Genomic DNA, 26,504 nt, shown 5'->3' on the forward strand with positions numbered 1-26,504 from the left:
TAAATCCATAGATAGATAGAAGCAGGACTCGCTCTGTTTATACACTATATAAATCCATAGATAGATAGAAGCAGGGCTCGCTCTGTTTATACACTATATAAATCCATAGATAGATAGAAGCAGGACTCGCTCTGTTTATACACTATATAAATCCATAGATGGATAGATAGAAGCAGGGCTCGCTCTGTTTATACACTATATAAATCCATAGATAGATAGAAGCAGGGCTCGCTCTGTTTATACACTATATAAATCCATAGATAGAAGCAGGACTCGCTCTGTTTATACACTATATAAATCCATAGATGGAAGCAGGACTCGCTCTGTTTATACACTATATAAATCCATAGATAGAAGCAGGACTCGCTCTGTTTATACACTATATAAATCCATAGATAGAAGCAGGGCTCACTCTGTTTATACACTATATAAATCCATAGATAGATAGAAGCAGGACTCGCTCTGTTTACACACTATATAAATCCATAGATGGATAGATAGAAGCAGGGCTCGCTCTGTTTATACACTATATAAATCCATAGATAGATGGATAGAAGCAGGGCTCGCTCTGTTTATACACTATATAAATTCATAGATAGAAACAAGGCTCGCTCTGTTTATACACTATATAAATCCATAGATAGATAGAAGCAGGACTCGCTCTGTTTATACACTATATAAATCCATAGATAGAAGCAAGGCTCGCTCTGTTTATACACTATATAAATCCATAGATAGATAGAAGCAGGACTCGCTCTGTTTATACACTATATAAATCCATAGATAGATAGAAGCAGGACTCGCTCTGTTTATACACTATATAAATCCATAGATAGATAGAAGCAGGGCTCGCTCTGTTTATACACTATATAAATCCATAGATAGATAGAAGCAGGACTCGCTCTGTTTATACACTATATAAATCCATAGATAGATAGAAGCAGGGCTCGCTCTGTTTATACACTATATAAATCCATAGATAGATAGAAGCAGGACTCGCTCTGTTTATACACTATATAAATCCATAGATGGATAGATAGAAGCAGGGCTCGCTCTGTTTATACACTATATAAATCCATAGATAGATAGAAGCAGGGCTCGCTCTGTTTATACACTATATAAATCCATAGATAGAAGCAGGACTCGCTCTGTATATACACTTTATAAATCCATAGATAGATAGAAGCAGGACTCGCTCTGTTTATACACTATATAAATCCATAGATAGATAGAAGCAAGGCTCGCTCTGTTTATACACTATATAAATCCATAGATAGATAGAAGCAGGGCTCGCTCTGTTTATACACTATATAAATCCATAGATAGATAGAAGCAAGGCTCGCTCTGTTTATACACTATATAAATCCATAGATAGATAGAAGCAGGGCTCGCTCTGTTTATACACTATATAAATCCATAGATAGATAGAAGCAGGGCTCGCTCTGTTTATACACTATATAAATCCATAGATAGAAGCAGGACTCGCTCTGTTTATACACTATATAAATCCATAGATAGAAGCAGGACTCGCTCTGTATATACACTTTATAAATCCATAGATAGATAGAAGCAGGGCTCGCTCTGTTTATACACTATATAAATCCATAGATAGAAGCAGGACTCGCTCTATTTATACACTATATAAATCCATAGATAGATAGAAGCAGGACTCGCTCTGTTTATACACTATATAAATCCATAGATGGATAGATAGAAGCAGGGCTCGCTCTGTTTATACACTATATAAATCCATAGATGGATAGATAGAAGCAGGACTCACTCTGTTTATACACTATATAAATTCATAGATAGATAGACGCAGGACTCGCTCTGTTTATACACTATATAAATCCATAGATAGAAACAAGGCTCGCTCTGTTTATACACTATATAAATCCATAGATAGATAGAAGCAGGACTCGCTCTGTTTATACACTATATAAATCCATAGATAGAAGCAGGGCTCGCTCTGTTTATACACTATATAAATCCATAGATAGATAGAAGCAGGACTCGCTCTGTTTATACACTATATAAATCCATAGATAGAAGCAAGGCTCGCTCTGTTTATACACTATATAAATCCATAGATAGATAGAAGCAGGACTCGCTCTGTTTATACACTATATAAATCCATAGATGGATAGATAGAAGCAGGACTCACTCTGTTTATACACTATATAAATTCATAGATAGATAGACGCAGGACTCGCTCTGTTTATACACTATATAAATCCATAGATAGAAACAAGGCTCGCTCTGTTTATACACTATATAAATCCATAGATAGATAGAAGCAGGACTCGCTCTGTTTATACACTATATAAATCCATAGATAGAAGCAGGGCTCGCTCTGTTTATACACTATATAAATCCATAGATAGATAGAAGCAGGACTCGCTCTGTTTATACACTATATAAATCCATAGATAGATAGAAGCAGGACTCGCTCTGTTTATACACTATATAAATCCATAGATAGATAGAGGCAGGGCTCGCTCTGTTTATACACTATATAAATCCATAGATAGATAGAAGCAGGACTCGCTCTGTTTATACACTATATAAATCCATAGATAGATAGAAGCAGGGCTCGCTCTGTTTATACACTATATAAATCCATAGATAGAAGCAGGACTCGCTCTGTTTATACACTATATAAATCCATAGATAGAAGCAGGACTCGCTCTGTTTATACACTTTATAAATCCATAGATAGATAGAAGCAGGGCTCGCTCTGTTTATACACTATATAAATCCATAGATAGATAGAAGCAGGGCTCGCTCTGTTTATACACTATATAAATCCATAGATAGATAGAAGCAGGGCTCGCTCTGTTTATACACTATATAAATCCATAGATAGATAGAAGCAGGGCTCGCTCTGTTTATACACTATATAAATCCATAGATGGATAGAAGCAGGGCTCGCTCTGTTTATACACTATTTAAATCCATAGATGGATAGAAGCAGGGCTCGCTCTGTTTATACACTATTTAAATCCATAGATGGATAGAAGCAGGGCTCGCTCTGTTTATACACTATATAAATCCATAGATGGATAGAAGCAGGGCTCGCTCTGTTTATACACTATATAAATCTATAGATAGATAGAAGCAGGGCTCGCTCTGTTTATACACTATATAAATCCATAGATAGATAGAAGCAGGGCTCGCTCTGTTTATACACTATATAAATCCATAGATAGAAGCAGGACTCGCTCTGTTTATACACTATATAAATCCATAGATGGAAGCAGGACTCGCTCTGTTTATACACTATATAAATCCATAGATAGAAGCAGGACTCGCTCTGTTTATACACTATATAAATCCATAGATAGAAGCAGGGCTCACTCTGTTTATACACTATATAAATCCATAGATAGAAAGAAGCAGGACTCGCTCTGTTTATACACTTTATAAATCCATAGATAGATAGATAGCAGGGCTCGCTCTGGTTATACACTATATAAATCCATAGATAGATAGAAGCAGGGCTCGCTCTGTTTATACACTATATAAATCCATAGATGGATAGAAGCAGGGCTCGCTCTGTTTATACACTATATAAATCCATAGATAGATAGAAGCAAGGCTCGCTCTGTTTATACACTATATAAATCCATAGATAGATAGAAGCAGGGCTCGCTCTGTTTATACACTATATAAATCCATAGATAGATAGAAGCAAGGCTCGCTCTGTTTATACACTATATAAATCCATAGATAGATAGAAGCAGGGCTCGCTCTGTTTATACACTATATAAATCCATAGATAGATAGAAGCAGGGCTCGCTCTGTTTATACACTATATAAATCCATAGATAGAAGCAGGACTCGCTCTGTTTATACACTATATAAATCCATAGATAGAAGCAGGACTCGCTCTGTATATACACTTTATAAATCCATAGATAGATAGAAGCAGGGCTCGCTCTGTTTATACACTATATAAATCCATAGATAGAAGCAGGACTCGCTCTATTTATACACTATATAAATCCATAGATAGATAGAAGCAGGACTCGCTCTGTTTATACACTATATAAATCCATAGATGGATAGATAGAAGCAGGGCTCGCTCTGTTTATACACTATATAAATCCATAGATGGATAGATAGAAGCAGGACTCACTCTGTTTATACACTATATAAATTCATAGATAGATAGACGCAGGACTCGCTCTGTTTATACACTATATAAATCCATAGATAGAAACAAGGCTCGCTCTGTTTATACACTATATAAATCCATAGATAGATAGAAGCAGGACTCGCTCTGTTTATACACTATATAAATCCATAGATAGAAGCAGGGCTCGCTCTGTTTATACACTATATAAATCCATAGATAGATAGAAGCAGGACTCGCTCTGTTTATACACTATATAAATCCATAGATAGAAGCAAGGCTCGCTCTGTTTATACACTATATAAATCCATAGATAGATAGAAGCAGGACTCGCTCTGTTTATACACTATATAAATCCATAGATGGATAGATAGAAGCAGGACTCACTCTGTTTATACACTATATAAATTCATAGATAGATAGACGCAGGACTCGCTCTGTTTATACACTATATAAATCCATAGATAGAAACAAGGCTCGCTCTGTTTATACACTATATAAATCCATAGATAGATAGAAGCAGGACTCGCTCTGTTTATACACTATATAAATCCATAGATAGAAGCAGGGCTCGCTCTGTTTATACACTATATAAATCCATAGATAGATAGAAGCAGGACTCGCTCTGTTTATACACTATATAAATCCATAGATAGAAGCAAGGCTCGCTCTGTTTATACACTATATAAATCCATAGATAGATAGAAGCAGGACTCGCTCTGTTTATACACTATATAAATCCATAGATAGATAGAAGCAGGACTCGCTCTGTTTATACACTATATAAATCCATAGATAGATAGAGGCAGGGCTCGCTCTGTTTATACACTATATAAATCCATAGATAGATAGAAGCAGGACTCGCTCTGTTTATACACTATATAAATCCATAGATAGATAGAAGCAGGGCTCGCTCTGTTTATACACTATATAAATCCATAGATAGAAGCAGGACTCGCTCTGTTTATACACTATATAAATCCATAGATAGAAGCAGGACTCGCTCTGTTTATACACTTTATAAATCCATAGATGGATAGAAGCAGGGCTCGCTCTGTTTATACACTATATAAATCCATAGATAGATAGAAGCAGGGCTCGCTCTGTTTATACACTATATAAATCCATAGATAGATAGAAGCAGGGCTCGCTCTGTTTATACACTATATAAATCCATAGATAGATAGAAGCAGGGCTCGCTCTGTTTATACACTATATAAATCCATAGATGGATAGAAGCAGGGCTCGCTCTGTTTATACACTATTTAAATCCATAGATGGATAGAAGCAGGGCTCGCTCTGTTTATACACTATTTAAATCCATAGATGGATAGAAGCAGGGCTCGCTCTGTTTATACACTATATAAATCCATAGATGGATAGAAGCAGGGCTCGCTCTGTTTATACACTATATAAATCTATAGATAGATAGAAGCAGGGCTCGCTCTGTTTATACACTATATAAATCCATAGATAGATAGAAGCAGGGCTCGCTCTGTTTATACACTATATAAATCCATAGATAGAAGCAGGACTCGCTCTGTTTATACACTATATAAATCCATAGATGGAAGCAGGACTCGCTCTGTTTATACACTATATAAATCCATAGATAGAAGCAGGACTCGCTCTGTTTATACACTATATAAATCCATAGATAGAAGCAGGGCTCACTCTGTTTATACACTATATAAATCCATAGATAGAAAGAAGCAGGACTCGCTCTGTTTATACACTTTATAAATCCATAGATAGATAGATAGCAGGGCTCGCTCTGGTTATACACTATATAAATCCATAGATAGATAGAAGCAGGGCTCGCTCTGTTTATACACTATATAAATCCATAGATGGATAGAAGCAGGGCTCGCTCTGTTTATACACTATATAAATCCATAGATAGAAGCAGGGCTCGCTCAGTTTATACACTATATAAATCCATCGATAGATAGAAGCAGGGCTTGCTCTGTTTATACACTATATAAATCCATAGATAGAAGCAGAGCTCGCTCTGTTTATACACTATATAAATCCATAGATAGATAGAAGCAGGGCTCGCTCTGTTTATACACTATATAAATCCATAGATGGATAGAAGCAGGACTCGCTCTGTTTATACACTATATAAATCCATAGATAGATAGATAGAAGCAGGACTCGCTCTGTTTATACACTATATAAATCCATAGATGGATACAAGCAGGACTCGCTCTGTTTATACACTATATAAATCCATAGATAGATAGAAGCAGGACTCGCTCTGTTTATACACTATATAAATCCATAGATAGATAGAAGCAGGGCTCGCTCTGTTTATACACTATATAAATCCATAGATGGATAGATAGAAGCAGGGCTCGCTCTGTTTATACACTATATAAATCCATAGATAGATAGAAGCAGGGCTCGCTCTGTTTATACACTATATAAATCCATAGATAGATAGAAGCAGGGCTCGCTCTATTCATACACTATATAAATCCATAGATAGATAGAAGCAGGACTCGCTCTGTTTATACACTATATAAATCCATAGATAGATAGAAGCAGGACTCGCTCTGTTTATACACTATATAAATCCATAGATAGATAGAAGCAGGGCTCGCTTTGTTTATACACTATATAAATCCATAGATGGATAGATAGAAGCAGGGCTCGCTCTGTTTATACACTATATAAATCCATAGATAGATAGAAGCAGGGCTCACTCTGTTTATACACTATATAAATCCATAGATAGATAGAAGCAGGGCTCGCTCTGTTTATACACTATATAAATCCATAGATAGATAGACGCAGGGCTCGCGCTGTTTATACACTATATAAATCCATAGATAGAAGCAGGGCTCGCTCTGTTTATACACTATATAAATCCATAGATAGATAGATAGAAGCAGGGCTCGCTCTGTTTATACACTATATAAATCCATAGATGGATACAAGCAGGACTCGCTCTGTTTATACACTATATAAATCCATAGATAGATAGAAGCAGGACTCGCTCTGTTTATACACTATATAAATCCATAGATAGATAGAAGCAGGGCTCGCTCTGTTTATACACTATATAAATCCATAGATGGATAGATAGAAGCAGGGCTCGCTCTGTTTATACACTATATAAATCCATAGATAGAAGCAGGGCTCGCTCTGTTTATACACTATATAAATCCATAGATAGATAGAAGCAGGGCTCGCTCTATTCATACACTATATAAATCCATAGATAGATAGAAGCAGGACTCGCTCTGTTTATACACTATATAAATCCATAGATAGATAGAAGCAGGACTCGCTCTGTTTATACACTATATAAATCCATAGATAGATAGAAGCAGGGCTCGCTTTGTTTATACACTATATAAATCCATAGACGGATAGATAGAAGCAGGGCTCACTCTGTTTATACACTATATAAATCCATAGATAGATAGAAGCAGGGCTCGCTCTGTTTATACACTATATAAATCCATAGATAGATAGAAGCAGGGCTCGCGCTGTTTATACACTATATAAATCCATAGATAGAAGCAGGGCTCGCTCTGTTTATACACTATATAAATCCATAGATAGATAGAAGCAGGACTCGCTCTGTTTATACACTATATAAATCCATAGATGGATAGATAGAAGCAGGGCTCGCTCTGTTTATACACTATATAAATCCATAGATAGATAGAAGCAGGGCTCGCTCTGTTTATACACTATATAAATCCATAGATAGATAGAAGCAGGGCTCGCTCTGTTTATACACTATATAAATCCATAGATAGAAAGAAGCAGGGCTCGCTCTGTTTATACACTATATAAATCCATAGATAGATAGAAGCAGGACTCGCTCTGTTTATACACTATATAAATCCATAGATAGAAGCAGGGCTCACTCTGTTTATACACTATATAAATCCATAGATAGAAGCAGGGCTCACTCTGTTTATACACTATATAAATCCATAGATAGAAGCAGGACTCACTCTGTTTATACACTTTATAAATCCATAGATAGATAGAAGCAGGGCTCACTCTGTTTATACACTATATAAATCCATAGATGGATAGAAGCAGGACTCGCTCTGTTTATACACTATATAAATCCATAGATAGAAGCAGGGCTCGCTCTGTTGATACACTATATAAATCCATAGATAGATAGAAGCAGGGCTTGCTCTGTTTATACACTATATAAATCCATAGATAGAAGCAGGGCTCGCTCTGTTTATACACTATATAAATCCATAGATGGATACAAGCAGGACTCGCTCTGTTTATACACTATATAAATCCATAGATAGATAGAAGCAGGACTCGCTCTGTTTATACACTATATAAATCCAGAGATAGAAGCAGGGCTCGCTCTGTTTATACACTATATAAATCCATTGATAGATAGAAGCAAGGATCGCTCTGTTTATACACTATATAAATCCATAGATAGAAGCAGGGCTCGCTCTGTTTATACACTATATAAATCCATAGATAGATAGAAGCAGGGCTCGCTCTGTTTATACACTATATAAATCCATAGATAGATAGAAGCAGGGCTCGCTCTGTTTATACACTATATAAATCCATAGATAGAAGCAGGGCTCGCTCTGTTTATACACTATATAAATCCATAGATAGATAGAAGCAGGGCTCGCTCTGTTTATACACTATATAAATCCATAGATAGATAGAAGCAGGGCTCGCTCTGTTTATACACTATATAAATCCATAGATAGAAGCAGGGCTCGCTCTGTTTATACACTATATAAATCCATAGATAGAAGCAGGGCTCGCTCTGTTTATACACTATATAAATCCATAGATAGATAGAAGCAGGGCTCGCTCTGTTTATACACTATATAAATCCATAGATAGAAGCAAGGATCGCTCTGTTTATACACTATATAAATCCATAGATAGAAGCAGGGCTCGCTCTGTTTATACACTATATAAATCCATAGATAGATAGAAGCAGGGCTCGCTCTGTTTATACACTATATAAATCCATAGATGGATAGAAGCAGGACTCACTCTGTTTATACACTATATAAATCCATAGATAGAAGCAGGGCTTGCTCTGTTTATACACTATATAAATCCATAGATAGATAGAAGCAGGGCTCGCTCTGTTTATACACTATATAAATCCATAGATAGAAGCAGGGCTCGCTCTGTTTATACACTATATAAATCCATAGATAGATAGAAGCAGGGCTCGCTCTGTTTATACACTATATAAATCCATAGATAGATAGAAGCAGGGCTCGCTCTGTTTATACACTATATAAATCCATAGATGGATAGAAGCAGGGCTCGCTCTGTTTATACACTATATAAATTCATAGATAGAAACAAGGCTCGCTCTGTTCATACACTATATAAATCCATAGATAGAACCAGGGCTCGCTCTGTTTATACACTATATAAATCCATAGATAGAAGCAGGGCTCGCTCTGTTTATACACTATATAAATCCATAGATAGATAGAAGCAGGGCTCGCTCTGTTTATACACTATATAAATCCATAGATAGATAGAAGCAGGGCTCGCTCTGTTTATACACTATATAAATCCATAGATAGATAGAAGCAGGGCTCGCTCTGTTTATACACTATATAAATCCATAGATAGATAGAAGCAGGGCTCGCTCTGTTTATACACTATATAAATCCATAGATAGATAGAAGCAGGACTCACTCTGTTTATACACTATATAAATCCATAGATAGATAGAAGCAGGGCTCACTCTGTTTATACACTATATAAATCCATAGATAGAAAGAAGCAGGGCTCGCTCTGTTTATACACTATATAAATCCATAGATAGATAGAAGCAGGACTCGCTCTGTTTATACACTATATAAATCCATAGATAGAAAGAAGCAGGGCTCGCTCTGTTTATACACTATATAAATCCATAGATAGATAGAAGCAGGGCTCGCTCTGTTTATACACTATATAAATCCATAGATAGATAGAAGCAGGGCTCGCTCTGTTTATACACTATATAAATCCATAGATAGAAGCAGGGCTCGCTCTGTTTATACACTATATAAATCCATAGATAGATAGAAGCAGGGCTCGCTCTGTTTATACACTATATAAATCCATAGATAGAAGCAGGGCTCGCTCTGTTTATACACTATATAAATCCATAGATAGATAGAAGCAGGGCTCGCTCTGTGTATACACTATATAAATCCATAGATAGATAGATAGAAGCAGGACTCGCTCTGTTTATACACTATATAAATCCATAGATAGATAGAAGCAGGGCTCGCTCTGTTTATACACTATATAAATCCATAGATAGATAGAAGCAGGTCTCGCTCTGTTTATACACTATATAAATCCATAGATAGAAGCAGGGCTCACTCTGTTTATACACTATATAAATCCATAGATAGATAGAAGCAGGGCTCGCTCTGTTTATACACTATATAAATCCATAGATGAATAGAAGGAGGACTCGCTCTGTTTATACATTATATAAATCCAGAGATAGAAGCAGGGCTCGCTCTGTTTATACACTATATAAATCCATAGTTAGAAGCAGGACTCGCTCTGTTTATACACTATATAAATCCATAGATAGATAGAAGCAGGGCTCGCTCTGTTTATACACTATATAAATCCATAGATAGAAGCAGGGCTCGCTCTGTTTATACACTATATAAATCCATAGATAGATAGAAGCAGGGCTCGCTCTGTGTATACACTATATAAATCCATAGATAGATAGATAGAAGCAGGACTCGCTCTGTTTATACACTATATAAATCCATAGATAGATAGAAGCAGGGCTCGCTCTGTTTATACACTATATAAATCCATAGATAGATAGAAGCAGGTCTCGCTCTGTTTATACACTATATAAATCCATAGATAGAAGCAGGGCTCACTCTGTTTATACACTATATAAATCCATAGATAGATAGAAGCAGGGCTCGCTCTGTTTATACACTATATAAATCCATAGATGAATAGAAGGAGGACTCGCTCTGTTTATACACTATATAAATCCATAGATAGAAGCAGGGCTCGCTCTGTTTATACACTATATAAATCCATTGATAGATAGAAGCAAGGATCGCTCTGTTTATACACTATATAAATCCATAGATAGATAGAAGCAGGGCTCGCTCTGTTTATACACTATATAAATCCATAGATAGATAGAAGCAGGGCTCACTCTGTTTATACACTATATAAATCCATAGATAGAAGCAGGGCTCGCTCTGTTTATACACTATATAAATCCATAGATGAATAGAAGCAGGACTCGCTCTGTTTATACACTATATAAATCCAGAGATAGAAGCAGGGCTCGCTCTGTTTATACACTATATAAATCCATTGATAGATAGAAGCAAGGATCGCTCTGTTTATACAATATATAAATCCATAGATAGAAGCAGGGCTCGCTCTGTTTATACACTTTATAAATCCATAGATGGATAGAAGCAGGGCTCGCTCTGTTTATACACTATATAAATCCATAGATAGATAGAAGCAGGGCTCACTCTGTTTATACACTATATAAATCCATAGATAGATAGAAGCAGGGCTCGCTCTGTTTATACACTATATAAATCCATAGATAGAAGCAGGACTCGCTCTGTTTATACACTATATAAATCCATAGATGAATAGAAGCAGGACTCGCCCTGTTTATACACTATATAAATCCATAGATAGATAGAAGCAGGGCTCGCTCTGTTTATAAACTATATAAATCCATAGATAGAAGCAGGGCTCGCTCTGTTTATACACAATATAAATCCATAGATAGATAGATACAGGACTCGCTCTGTTTATACACTATATAAATCCATAGATAGATAGAAGCAGGGCTCGCTCTGTTTATACACTATATAAATCCATAGATAGATAGAAGCAGGGCTCGCTCTGTTTATACACTATATAAATCCATAGATAGATAGAAGCAGGACTCGCTCTGTTTATAAACTATATAAATCCATAGATAGAAGCAGGGCTCGCTCTGTTTATACACAATATAAATCCATAGATAGATAGATGCAGGACTCGCTCTGTTTATACACTATATAAATCCATAGATAGATAGAAGCAGGGCTCGCTCTGTTTATACACTATATAAATCCATAGATAGAAGCAGGGCTCACTCTGTTTATACACTATATAAATCCATAGATGGATAGAAGCAGGACTCGCTCTGTTTATACACTATATAAATCCATAGATAGATAGAAGCAGGGCTCGCTCTGTTTATACACTATATAAATCCATAGATGAATAGAAGCAGGGCTCGCTCAGTTTATACACTATATAAATCCATAGATAGAAGCAGGACTCGCTCTGTTTATACACTATATAAATCCATAGATAGAAGCAGGGCTCGCTCTGTTTATACACAATATAAATCCATAGATAGATAGATGCAGGACTCGCTCTGTTTATACACTATATAAATCCATAGATAGATAGAAGCAGGACTCGCTCTGTTTATACACTATATAAATCCATAGATGGATAGAAGCAGGGCTCGCTCTGTTTATACACTATATAAATCCATAGATAGATAGAAGCAGGGCTCACTCTGTTTATACACTATATAAATCCATAGATAGATAGAAGCAGGGCTCGCTCTGTTTATACACTATATAAATCCATAGATAGATAGAAGCAGGGCTCGCTCTGTTTATACACTATATAAATCCATAGATAGATAGACGCAGGGCTCGCTCTGTTTATACACTATATAAATCCATAGATAGATAGAAGCAGGGCTCGCTCTGTTTATACACTATATAAATCCATAGATAGATAGAAGCAGGACTCGCTCTGTTTATACACTATATAAATCCATAGATAGAAGCAGGGCTCGCTCTGTTTATACACAATATAAATCCATAGATAGATAGATGCAGGACTCGCTCTGTTTATACACTATATAAATCCATAGATAGATAGAAGCAGGACTCGCTCTGTTTATACACTATATAAATCCATAGATGGATAGAAGCAGGGCTCGCTCTGTTTATACACTATATAAATCCATAGATAGATAGAAGCAGGGCTCACTCTGTTTATACACTATATAAATCCATAGATAGATAGAAGCAGGGCTCGCTCTGTTTATACACTATATAAATCCATAGATAGATAGAAGCAGGGCTCGCTCTGTTTATACACTATATAAATCCATAGATAGATAGACGCAGGGCTCGCTCTGTTTATACACTATATAAATCCATAGATAGATAGAAGCAGGGCTCGCTCTGTTTATACACAATATAAATCCATAGATAGATAGAAGCAGGGCTCGCTCTGTTTATACACTATATAAATCCATAGATAGAAGCAGGACTCGCTCTGTTTATACACTATATAAATCCATAGATAGATAGAAGCAGGGCTCGCTCTGTTTATACACTATATAAATCCATAGATAGATAGAAGCAGGACTCGCTCTGTTTATACACTATATAAATCCATAGATAGATAGAAGCAGGGCTCGCTCTGTTTATACACTATATAAATCCATAGATAGATAGAAGCAGGACTCGCTCTGTTTATACACTATATAAATCCATAGATAGATAGAAGCAGGACTCGCTCTGTTTATACACTATATAAATCAATAGATAGATAGAAGCAGGGCTCGCTCTGTTTATACACTATATAAATCCATAGATGGATAGAAGCAGGGCTCGCTCTGTTTATACACTATATAAATCCATAGATAGAAGCAGGACTCGCTCTGTTTATACACTATATAAATCCATAGATAGAAGCAGGACTCGCTCTGTTTATACACTATATAAATCCATAGATAGAAGCAGGACTCGCTCTGTTTATACACTATATAAATCCATAGATGGATAGAAGCAGGGCTCGCTCTGTTTATACACTATATAAATCCATAGATAGAAGCAGGGCTCGCTCTGTTTATACACTATATAAATCCATAGATGGATAGAAGCAGGACTCGCTCTGTTTATACACTATATAAATCCATAGATAGAAGCAGGACTCGCTCTGTTTATACACTTTATAAATCCATAGATGGATAGAAGCAGGGCTCGCTCTGTTTATACACTATATAAATCCATAGATAGATAGAAGCAGGGCTCGCTCTGTTTATACACTATATAAATCCATAGATAGATAGAAGCAGGGCTCGCTCTGTTTATACACTATATAAATCCATAGATAGAAGCAGGGCTCGCTCTGTTTATACACTATATAAATCCATAGATGAATAGAAGCAGGACTCGCCCTGTTTATACACTATATAAATCCATAGATAGATAGAAGCAGGGCTCGCTCTGTTTATAAACTATATAAATCCATAGATAGAAGCAGGGCTCGCTCTGTTTATACACAATATAAATCCATAGATAGATAGATGCAGGACTCGCTCTGTTTATACACTATATAAATCCATAGATAGATAGAAGCAGGACTCGCTCTGTTTATACACTATATAAATCCATAGATAGATAGAAGCAGGGCTCGCTCTGTTTATACACTATATAAATCCATAGATAGATAGAAGCAGGACTCGCTCTGTTTATAAACTATATAAATCCATAGATAGAAGCAGGGCTCGCTCTGTTTATACACAATATAAATCCATAGATAGATAGATGCAGGACTCGCTCTGTTTATACACTATATAAATCCATAGATAGATAGAAGCAGGGCTCGCTCTGTTTATACACTATATAAATCCATAGATAGATAGAAGCAGGACTCGCTCTGTTTATACACTATATAAATCCATAGATGGATAGAAGCAGGACTCGCTCTGTTTATACACTATATAAATCCATAGATAGATAGAAGCAGGGCTCGCTCTGTTTATACACTATATAAATCCATAGATGAATAGAAGCAGGGCTCGCTCAGTTTATACACTATATAAATCCATAGATAGAAGCAGGACTCGCTCTGTTTATACACTATATAAATCCATAGATAGAAGCAGGGCTCGCTCTGTTTATACACAATATAAATCCATAGATAGATAGATGCAGGACTCGCTCTGTTTATACACTATATAAATCCATAGATAGATAGAAGCAGGACTCGCTCTGTTTATACACTATATAAATCCATAGATGGAAGCAGGGCTCGCTCTGTTTATACACTATATAAATCCATAGATAGAAGCAGGGCTCGCTCTGTTTATACACTATATAAATCCATAGATAGATAGAAGCAGGGCTCACTCTGTTTATACACTATATAAATCCATAGATGGATAGAAGCAGGGCTCGCTCTGTTTATACACTATATAAATCCATAGATAGATAGAAGCAGGACTCGCTCTGTTTATACACTATATAAATCCATAGATAGAAGCAGGGCTCGCTCTGTTTATACACTATATAAATCCATAGATAGATAGAAGCAGGACTCGCTCTGTTTATAAACTATATAAATCCATAGATAGAAGCAGGGCTCGCTCTGTTTATACACAATATAAATCCATAGATAGATAGATGCAGGACTCGCTCTGTTTATACACTATATAAATCCATAGATAGATAGAAGCAGGGCTCGCTCTGTTTATACACTATATAAATCCATAGATAGATAGAAGCAGGACTCACTCTGTTTATACACTATATAAATCCATAGATAGATAGAAGCAGGGCTGACGCTGTTTATACACTATATAAATCCATAGATAGATAGAAGCAGGACTCGCTCTGTTTATACACTATATAAATCCATAGATAGATAGATAGCAGGGCTCGCTCTGTTTATACACTATATAAAACCATAGATAGATAGAAGCAGGGCTCACTCTGTTTATACACTATATAAATCCATAGATAGAAGCAGGGCTCGCTCTGTTTATACACTATATAAATCCATAGATAGATAGAAGCAGGGCTCGCTCTGTTTATACACTATATAAATCCATAGATAGATAGAAGCAGGGCTCGCTCTGTTTATACACTATATAAATCCATAGATAGATAGATAGAAGCAGGGCTCGCTCTGTTTATACACTATATAAATCCATAGATAGATAGATAGAAGCAGGGCTCGCTCTGTTTATACACTATATAAATCCATAGATAGAAGCAGGGCTCGCTCTGTTTATACACTATATAAATCCATAGATAGAAGCAGGGCTCACTCTGTTTATACACTATATAAATCCATAGATAGAAGCAGGACTCGCTCTGTTTATACACTATATAAATCCATAGATGGATAGAAGCAGGACTCGCTCTGTTTATACACTATATAAATCCATAGATAGATAGAAGCAGGGCTCGCTCTGTTTATACACTATATAAATCCATAGATAGATAGAAGCAGGACTCGCTCTGTTTATACACTATATAAATCCATAGATAGATAGAAGCAGGGCTCGCTCTGTTTATACACTATATAAATCCATAGATAGAAGCAGGACTCGCTCTGTTTATACACTATATAAATCCATAGATAGATAGAAGCAGGGCTCGCTCTGTTTATACACTATATAAATCCATAGATAGATAGAAGCAGGACTGGCTCTGTTTATACACTATATAAATCCATAGATAGATAGATAGCAGGGCTCGCTCTGTTTATACACTATATAAAACCATAGATAGATAGAAGCAGGGCTCACTCTGTTTATACACTATATAAATCCATAGATAGAAGCAGGGCTCGCTCTGTTTATACACTATATAAATCCATAGATAGATAGAAGCAGGGCTCGCTCTGTTTATACACTATATAAATCCATAGATAGATAGAAGCAGGGCTCGCTCTGTTTATACACTATATAAATCCATAGATAGATAGATAGAAGCAGGGCTCGCTCTGTTTATACACTATATAAATCCATAGATAGATAGATAGAAGCAGGGCTCGCTCTGTTTATACACTATATAAATCCATAGATAGAAGCAGGGCTCGCTCTGTTTATACACTATATAAATCCATAGATAGAAGCAGGGCTCACTCTGTTTATACACTATATAAATCCATAGATAGAAGCAGGACTCGCTCTGTTTATACACTATATAAATCCATAGATGGATAGAAGCAGGACTCGCTCTGTTTATACACTATATAAATCCATAGATAGATAGAAGCAGGGCTCGCTCTGTTTATACACTATATAAATCCATAGATAGATAGAAGCAGGACTCGCTCTGTTTATACACTATATAAATCCATAGATAGATAGAAGCAGGGCTCGCTCTGTTTATACACTATATAAATCCATAGATAGAAGCAGGACTCGCTCTGTTTATACACTATATAAATCCATAGATAGATAGAAGCAGGGCTCGCTCTGTTTATACACTATATAAATCCATAGATAGATAGAAGCAGGGCACACGGTAGTTTGAAGCCACTCACAGGGTTACAATGTCTGCATTGGCCATTTCGATAGCAATAGACAGAACATCTTTCCCAGAACTGTCCAATGCGTTAATATCTGCTCCCCGCTTCAAAAACAGACACGCCAACCTGGAGACAGAGACAATAAATAGAGACACCATTTAATAAGGAGTGAATGAGAATGAATGAGAGTCAGAGAATGAGGGACAGATAGGAAGTAAGGGACGTGATTGGAGAGAATGAATGAATCGGAGAATAAGGAGCTGAGAAGCAGCAATGGACGGAAGTGATCAGAGTTAATCCAATTAGAGCTCAGACCATCTTCTGACCATAAAACACCATTTATTCCGTTTATTTTACACATTATAATAAGAGGAATGGGAGAAACAGGGCCTTGCGGGAGAGAGTGAAACAAATACAGAAAGGATGCAGTATATAAGGAAGATTGTGACAGAGAAATGGCAAGACGTACAGGATGGGGCTGAAAAGCAGGACGGATGGCAAGTTGGGTACAAAAAGGAGAAGCCATATTGGGAGGGAGGTCAAGGGTCAGGAATGAAGGTAAAATCAGGAGAAGGAGAATTATTATTTTACTGATCCCTTTGTGTGCCTTTCTCTAGGTGCAAAGCATTATGGATTGAGTATCACTCATACCCTGTGTACCCCAGCAGGGTGGCATGGTGCAGCGGTCCCCGTCCATCTTTATCTGCCTGGTTGACACCCGCCCCGTTTTGGAGAAGAAATTCACAGGCAACAAGTGAATCCTGGAGGCAGAATGAGAAAATAATCATATCGTCAGGACAGAGACCACGCCATCTGAATTTAGAGGATGCAACTCACCGAGAGCACAGCCCGGATCAGTGGAGTTTTACCATCTTCGTCACTCCGCACCCAGTTAACATCCGCACCATGAGCAAGGGCGTCTGCCATAGTTGGGAGGTAGCGATGCTCTGCAGCGCGGTATAGGAGAGCCCCAGGGTGAAGGCTACGTACATCAGTCCCTTCTCCACAACCAGATGGTGCTCCTATGGGATGTCAAAGTTCAGAATGAGTGGGATTTAGAGCATATACAAATCACACACAAATGCTAATAAGAAAGTGTTTTAAAAACATTACAATCTGAAAATAATAATCTATTTTTTAATATTTTAGTGGTAAATAATGTTGGCAATGATGACAGCTTAAAAGGCCCCTCTAAGCACCAACTTTCATGTCTGATTTGTTCCTAGTGCAGAGAGTACAATCCTCCTGCTGTTCCTGCTGATATGGATTTGGGCTACAAGACTGTCTCCTGGATCAGTGACTGAACAGAACTTTGCTTTCTCCTTTGCTTCCCAATATTAGTTCAACTCTTAGACATGGCACAAGCACACTGCTTGAAACTGTGCAGAGTCCGCTAACAGCTGAATAGGCACCTGCGGCTCTCAGGCCCAGATCTTTCTTACATCATCCCAGGAATCCGGGGACCAAGAGGTCCACAAACTCTATTAGTGGTCACTGAAAAACCCACACAGGACATACAGTCCTCAATAGAACCAACAATGTTGGACAAGAACAAACAACATAATAATGCAGATAAACAGATGTAACTGTAGTTTGTAATTATACAAATCAAGGAATGTTTCAGTTTCACCTCTGTTGGAAAACATTCCTTGATTTGTATAATTACAAACTACAGTTACATCTGTTTATCTGCATTATTATTTTGTTTGTTCTTCAAGTTATGTGTGTTTGTTTCTATTTATATGGATTTCACCACATTTTTAAGGACATGCCACCAAAGGCTAGTCCTTGTCCAACATTGTATGTTGGTTCTATTGAGGACTGTATGTCCTGTGTGGGTTGTTCAGTGACCACTAATAGAGTTTGTGGACCTCTTGGTCCCCGCATTCCTGGGATGATGTAAGAAAGATCTGGGGAGTTCCCTTTATATTCTGTGAGGGTTGGAATGCCTTACCCCACACACCTCTGCCATATCACCTTACCAGGATTACCTTATCTTATCTGCTCCAGGAGTTAGGGGTTAAGGAGAAAACACTGACCACGAGGAGACGATTGTGCCAATAAAATCAGGGAATTCTTACATATTGTTACAATAAGCCAAGGCCAGTTTAACCCCTAGTTATCCACTAGCTCCTTAAAGGAACACAAACAGGTATTCCTAACACTATAGTGCTAAACCCCCCATTTAGGTGCCCCCCCCCCCCCCTTAGCTCCCTTAAAAGCAATTAAAACACCTTATTTTCCTCTGAAAATGCAGTGATTGCATTAAAAAGCCTGAAGGTAATGATTCTACTCACCAGAACAAATTCAATAAGCTGTAGCTGTTCTGGTGACTATAATGTCCCTTTAATTCTGAGGAAGAATTGAAATATACACAGAGGCATGGTCCATGTTATAGCAGTGACAGCAGGAGGCCTTAGTGTATCAAGTGAAGGATTGCAGCAGGGCACCAGTCTGACACGTTTGCAGGAGGGAGCTTACGTGGAGGCATTCAGGTATTGGAGCCCCACAGCCAAGCAGTGAAGGCTAAGTGGTGTTTGCTGTTAAACACATTGTGCAGTAAGAGTAGTTAAAAATGTGAGATATTTTTCAGTCAGTGTGTTTTAATATAAGAACAGTGACTGAGTCACACCACACAAAAGTTTTAGACTTTAGAAAAACAGACTTTTCTAAAATTAGAATATGTGTAAAGGAGTCATTATCAGACTGGAGCAACTTAAATGGAGTCCAAAAGAAATGGGATTATTTAAAAGTTGCACTACTGAAGGCAACAGAAAATTGCATTAGGCTTGTCAGTAAAAGCAAAAATTTCAAGAAACCACTGTGGTACTCCGCAGATGTGGCCAAAATAGTAAAAAACAAAAAGTTAGCATTTAGTAATTATAAAAAAAACCCAGAGTGAGGAAGACAGAATGACCTATAAGATTAGGCAGAAAGAGGCTAAGCAAGTTATAAGAGCTTCCAAATCCCACACAGAAGAGAAAATAGCACAGTCAGTAAAAAAGGGGCACAAAACTTTTTTTAGATACATAAATGAGAAAAGAAAAGTAAAACAAGGATTAGTTAAATTAAAAAACAAATGAAGGAAGGTATGTAGAAGAGGATAAAGGCCTAGTTGACTGCCTCAATGAATATTTTTGTTCAGTATTTACAGATGAAAATGAAGGAAAGGGACCTCAGTTAGGAAAAAGGACAAATGAGTCATTTATTACACGTGAGTTTACAGAGGAAGAGGTTCTATTTCAACTGTCAAAAGTAAAGACAAATAAGTCAATGGGACCTGATGGAATACACCCAAAGCTATTAAAATAGCTTAGTGGTGTACTAGCAAAACCATTAACAGATTTATTTAACCAATCATTGTTAACAGGAGTAGTACCAGAAGATTGGACGTTAGCGAATGTTGTGCCCATTCACAAAAAAGATAGTAGGGAGGAGTCGGGCAACTATAGGTTTGCTCTTGGTGCCCCCCTGATGATTGACATACGCTGCAACTGCCCTGATGTCTGTCCAAATTGAAACCCATTTCTTCTGAAGATCTGGAAGAAAGAATTTCAAAGCTTTGTGGATGGTTATTAAATCTTATGTTGGAATGTAGTTTGGTTCTTCTAAATGAAACCTTTCTGGAGATTGTGACTTGATAGCCACTACCTTAGATGGTTCTTTATGTGTTGTGGAATCAGACTTTCTTGGTCCTAATTGTTCTCTAGTTTTCTGAATTGAAGAAGGAAATTCATTTGAATTGTCCTGGAATTCCATTGAGCCCACCTCATTAGCCCTATGGTGGAAGTGAGTGATCCTAGAAGACTCATAATCTCAATAATCTCTTGCTGATGTGGATCTCTTTTTCAGAATCTTCTGAATTTTCCCTTGAATGTGGAGATATTAACAGTTTCTTTCATAGTGTCTATTTCTGCTCCCAGATATATAATCCGGTGAGATTGGGTGAGAGAACTTTTTTCCATATTCCCAATCCAACCATGGTTTTGGAGACATTGGAGAGCCATCTCTGTATGAAGTACTGCCTTGTTGAAAGATTACTGAAAGATAAAAGTTGAAAGATTATTATAAGGATATCGTCTAGATCAGGCAAAGGCAACCTTCAGCACGGCAGATGTTTTGGACTACATCTCCCATGATGCTTTGCCAGCATTATGGGTGTAAGAGCATTATGGGGGATGTAGTCCATTCTTTTCTCCATTGGTTCACAGAGTTATGCTAGCGAGTCTATAGGGAGAGTGGTACTCTTTGCCATACAGATTACTGCTGCATCTATTTTTGGGATAGAGCTCCAGCATTTGGAGTCTTCCGAAGAGATCGGATAAATCCTAGAAGCCTTATTCTTTAAGGTAATCTTTTCTGTTTTTCTCCATTGTTCAAGTATCATATTCTTGACATAATTATGGACTGGAAATGAAGGCTGTAACAGATCGACGGGCACCCCGACTGGGTACCTCCGTTGATGGATGCACGAACGACACACGAACGACAACCATTCGAATTGTCGAACTGTCGAATGAACTGTCGAACGGCGTTCGAACTGTCGAATGCATTGAAGTCTGGAGAAGGTAAAACTTCAGCTGAATTAAAGATGGCCGCCACCACGTGTTCGTTTGTCGAATGGCGGCCACCCAGCGTTCGGCAATTTACCTACAGCAGGCTCCCAGCCTGGGAGGTAAATTGCTGCACATTTCCACTTCTGGGTGGTCCACCTGTGTGGTACCTGGTTCAGTAAGCCCCATTTACTGAACCAAGTGGGAGAAAGCCAGGAACACAATATATTAACAGTCTGGGGACACTGGGGACAAAGTCTTAAAGGGGCATTGTCCCAAATAAATCTGGGGACACTGGGGACACCGTCTTAAAGGGGCATTGTTCCCAAAAGTCACAGTATGTCCCTAGATGGTTCTTAAAGGGCCAGCAGCAGCATAATAAAATACAATATGCCCAAATACTGTATTTAAAGGACCAAATCTCCCAGGGGCCATAGTCAGCAGGCAGGAGGTGGGCAAACAGGCTTCTCCAATGCCCAGTGGCGAGGTTGGTTTTGCCACAAAGGCCTAGGTGGTTTCAAGTCTTCAAAATATCTGTCCGATTCCAGATATTCATCCTCCTGGATTTTTAAGGCGTCTCTAATAAGAATAATCAGCCTGTCCAGCATTCTGGAGTCTATAGTCCTGTGATATATTTCCTCCTTATCTTATTCAGGGCCTACTGCTTCATCTTCTGAACTTGGTTCTTAAGAAATTGTCAAAAATGTTAACGTTTAGACTGACCCATGCTTTTAGCTGTAGCCTTAAAGTGTTCCACAATAGCTTGGGAAATCCAGGCCTTTAGCTCCTCTTGAGGAGATGTTCTTTTAATATTTACTTCAGCAACCTCAGTTAGGCATTTCTGGTGCTATCTGGTTACAGCCCACACACCGATTGCTCTTTTCCTTGTGTTTTCTGGGAGATCTGTCCCGGCTTCTGGTTAGGCTGCAACGAGAATAAAAGGCCATGCAAATATGTCTGGGTGCATTTTGCTCTCTTTTAATTCCCAATATAATTATAGTATATTGGTTCACCTTGGGTTTCTAGATAATGAGGGTCTGGAGGCAGAAGGAGATACCATACTATAGTGAGAAGAGAGAAAAAATATATCTTTTTAGTTTTATTACAGGAAAGAACTAATATATTCAGCATGAATCTACACCTTTTAGATACTAACCTGGAAATACTGAAATCGATTCCCAGGCAGCCACAGAATTATTGCTTCAGTTCTATTGCAGAACAAAATAATTTTCACAAACAGAAACGAAGGGCATGAATTGAAACAAATGTACTGTTAGTTAGAATTGGCAAGACCGAAGAAAGAAACCACACAAAATAAATAGAAACAAGGACAGGACGCCAACTTGTTCGCGCCAATTTACATGAACTGCTATATAAATTACCACGAAAGGAGAAACAACTAGAGGAACATATTGAAAGGAGCACATAAAGCGCATTCGGTAGAAAAAAAGACAAATTTACACAAAATGCTAGTCTGTCAAATAGCAATCTCCTTAAAATTAAGTAGGCACTCTGTGTAGGGGGATAGATAGGGACTTACAATATATATGCCCTTGACTTTTTACCTCTGTTCCATGCTGTATAAATATCTACGGTAAAGGAGGAATATTTGAAGATTCCCTCGATGTAGTTCAAATAACAAAATTTTAACCTATTCCTGTTAGTCCCATTATAAACAGACTGTTTACTGGGATCTTCAGACAAAGAGATACTGAACTTTGTCTGGTACATCCATGGTGCACATGGGAAGGTGGCCAAAAAATAAAACTATTTAAAATCGGGAAATTCCTGTCTGTCTGAGGACAGAAAAAAGACTGGTGTGTGAAGGGAGTAGGGACCCTTTATACACTTGGTCTCATTTGAATTCTGTTTCCTGTCCTGTTCTGGTCGGGTCCTGAGGACAGAGCAACCCATAATTTATGCTGCCATGATTAGGCAGAAAACAGAAGACTTTTCTAAAATTAGAATGTGTAAAGGAATCATTATCATACTGGAGCGGTTTAAATGGAGTCCAAGAGAAATGGGATTATTTAAAAGTTGCACTACCTCATTATCACCTTTCTAACCGCAATTACCACAACGTTCTAAGTGGTCGGCTGGGTGGCCTCCGTTCGTATGAACGGTATATGAACATCCCCGTACAGATTGTCCCATTTGGTCCGTATACCGAAAAAGTACCGAACAGACACACCATCCAGAACAGTCGTGTGCCGCTCATTGACCTTCTTAACCCTCATTATCATCTTTGTAACCGCAATTACCACAACGTTCTAAGTGGTCGGCTGGGTGGCCACCGTTCGTATGAACGAACACGTGGTGGCAGCCATCTTTAGCTGCGAACGCGTACAGAGGTGCTTGGTCGCCGAGTGTATGGAACTATAATCGATGACGCAAACACCGCTGGGACTTCAATCCAAACGGACGTTCAGTTCTATTCGTCTGAGAAGAGCAGCGTTCGGCGGGAGCACACTCCCGAACGAGGGGCGCACCACCAGCGTATGCATGAACTGTTATATTCGTGATTTTATTGTATTTTGTACTCCCAAGAGAGACCGACCGCCTGGCCTAAATTCATGGAACTCTTATGGCCAGGTGATTCATGTGTGGTTGGTCTAAACTATACCCTGGTGTCGTTTCGGCTGCGTTCGTGTGATCTGTTTCGGATATGTTGGGTGCTCAGATCAAGCCTATTTGGGGATATAGGACTTGAGGGAGCCTTCAATTGTTAAGTGTGTGTTTTGGGGTGTTTTTGTTATGCATGTCCTGGACCTGAGAGTTAATATTATTAAGTTTTACTGTAGTCTCCTTTCAGGTCCAGTGGGGAATGTCCCTGGAATATGTAACAAGAAACCCCTTGCATGGGGAGTTGCATATAAGGCTGTATGTGGCTCCCATTAAACCAGTTCTACTTCACCCTCAACACAGAGCCTCATCTCGTGCTTATAGGGAACAGCTATACCTGCTTTATTACCACTTGGATTACTGCTTGGGAATACTACAGCATTACTCATACTAGGGGGAAAGGACATCTCTGGCGGCGGAAACCCCTCTTTTCTTGGAATGGCTGCCACAGTCCCCTTATTCACACTCCTTAATCATCAACCACCCCTGATTGTTAACTACAAATGAGCAATTCGCTCAAGTGCTTTCCCTGTGTGGCCACCATTCGTATGCCACCATTCTAATGCACGTAGTGGTACTTGGTCATCGAGTGTGTGGAACTGTTTGTCGGCTACGCGACCCCGTGATCACCCAGGAAACTTGTACTGTTGCCCATCCAACTTCCTGAATAGTTAGGAGAACGGCGTTCGGGAGGCATATACTACTGAACAGGGGGAGCATTCACTCCCTAGAACTAGGCGGAGCATGCATCGGTATTTGTAGGAGAACACCCGAAAGATGACCGGTTTCTGCCTTGTTTTCTATTGAACTATTTTGGGGCATCACTGCGTGGCTGACCGGTCAAAACTTAATTTGAATGGCATTTCTAAACCACTGAAGGGATCTGCGTGCCGAAAATTGGGTTCGAGGAAGGAATAGCGGAGATACCTAATTGTGGTATCAGAGCTCCGCTACAAAGGACAAATGAGTCATTTGTTACATGTGTCTTTACAGAGGAAGAGTTTCTATTTCAACTGTCAACAGTAAAGACAAATAAGTTGATGGGGCCTGATGAAATACACCCAAAGTTATTAAAAGAGCTTAGTGGTGTTCTAGCAAAACCATTAACAGATTTATTTAACCAGTCATTGATAACAGGAGTAGTCCCAGAAGATTGGAAGTTAGCGAATGTTGTGCCCATTCACAAGAAAGGTAGTAGAGCTACTGAATCAGTTCATGGATTACGCAATAAAACATACCAGGAAAGGTTAAAGGATCTTAACATGTATAACTTGGAGGAAAGACGAGACAGGGGGGATATGATAGAAACATTTAAATACATAAAGGGAATCAACACAGTAAAGGAGGAGACTATATTTAAGAGAAGAAAAACTACCACAACAAGAGGACATAGTCTTATATTAGAGGGACAAAGGTTTAAAAATAATATCAGGAAGTATTACTTTACTGAGAGGGTAGTGGATGCGTGGAATAGCCTTCCAGCTGAAGTGGTAGAGGTTAACACAGTGAGGGAGTTTACGCATGCGTGGGATAGACATAAAGCTATCAAAGCTGTAAGAAGGGACTAATGAAAGTGTTTCTATTGGATAGACTGTATATTAAACACACGGGGACCCTTTATTGGTCAGGCTGTGTATTACACACAGGTGTACCTTTATTGGTCAGGCTCTGTATTACAGGTGGCTCTGTCAGTTAAAGGGACACTATAGTCACCTGAACAACTTCAGCTTAGTGAGGTTGTTCAGGTGAGATCTATAGCTCCCTGCAGCCTTTCTCATGTAAACACTGTATGTTCTGAGACAATACAGTGTTTACATTGAAAGCTAGGAACACCTCCAGTTGCAGTCACTCAGAGTGAACCA

The 26,504-nt window shown here is 38.1% G+C and overlaps 1 protein-coding gene across 1 annotated transcript in view; it reads right to left on the reverse strand.

The window, feature by feature from the left end:
• Nucleotides 1-26,504, reverse strand: part of ACAP1 (ArfGAP with coiled-coil, ankyrin repeat and PH domains 1) — a 292,765-nt gene that overhangs the window by 17,707 nt on the left and 248,554 nt on the right. The window contains exons 18-20 of the mRNA XM_063449848.1: nucleotides 18,305-18,489; nucleotides 18,119-18,228; nucleotides 17,483-17,593 (exon numbers count right to left, since the gene is read on the reverse strand). Of these exons, the coding sequence (XP_063305918.1) occupies nucleotides 17,483-17,593; nucleotides 18,119-18,228; nucleotides 18,305-18,489 (406 nt within the window). The remainder of the gene's footprint in view (nucleotides 1-17,482; nucleotides 17,594-18,118; nucleotides 18,229-18,304; nucleotides 18,490-26,504) is intronic.

The sequence above is a fragment of the Pelobates fuscus genome, chromosome 3 (genome assembly GCF_036172605.1).
Source record: "Pelobates fuscus isolate aPelFus1 chromosome 3, aPelFus1.pri, whole genome shotgun sequence".
In the NCBI taxonomy this organism is placed as follows: Eukaryota; Metazoa; Chordata; class Amphibia; order Anura; family Pelobatidae; genus Pelobates; species Pelobates fuscus.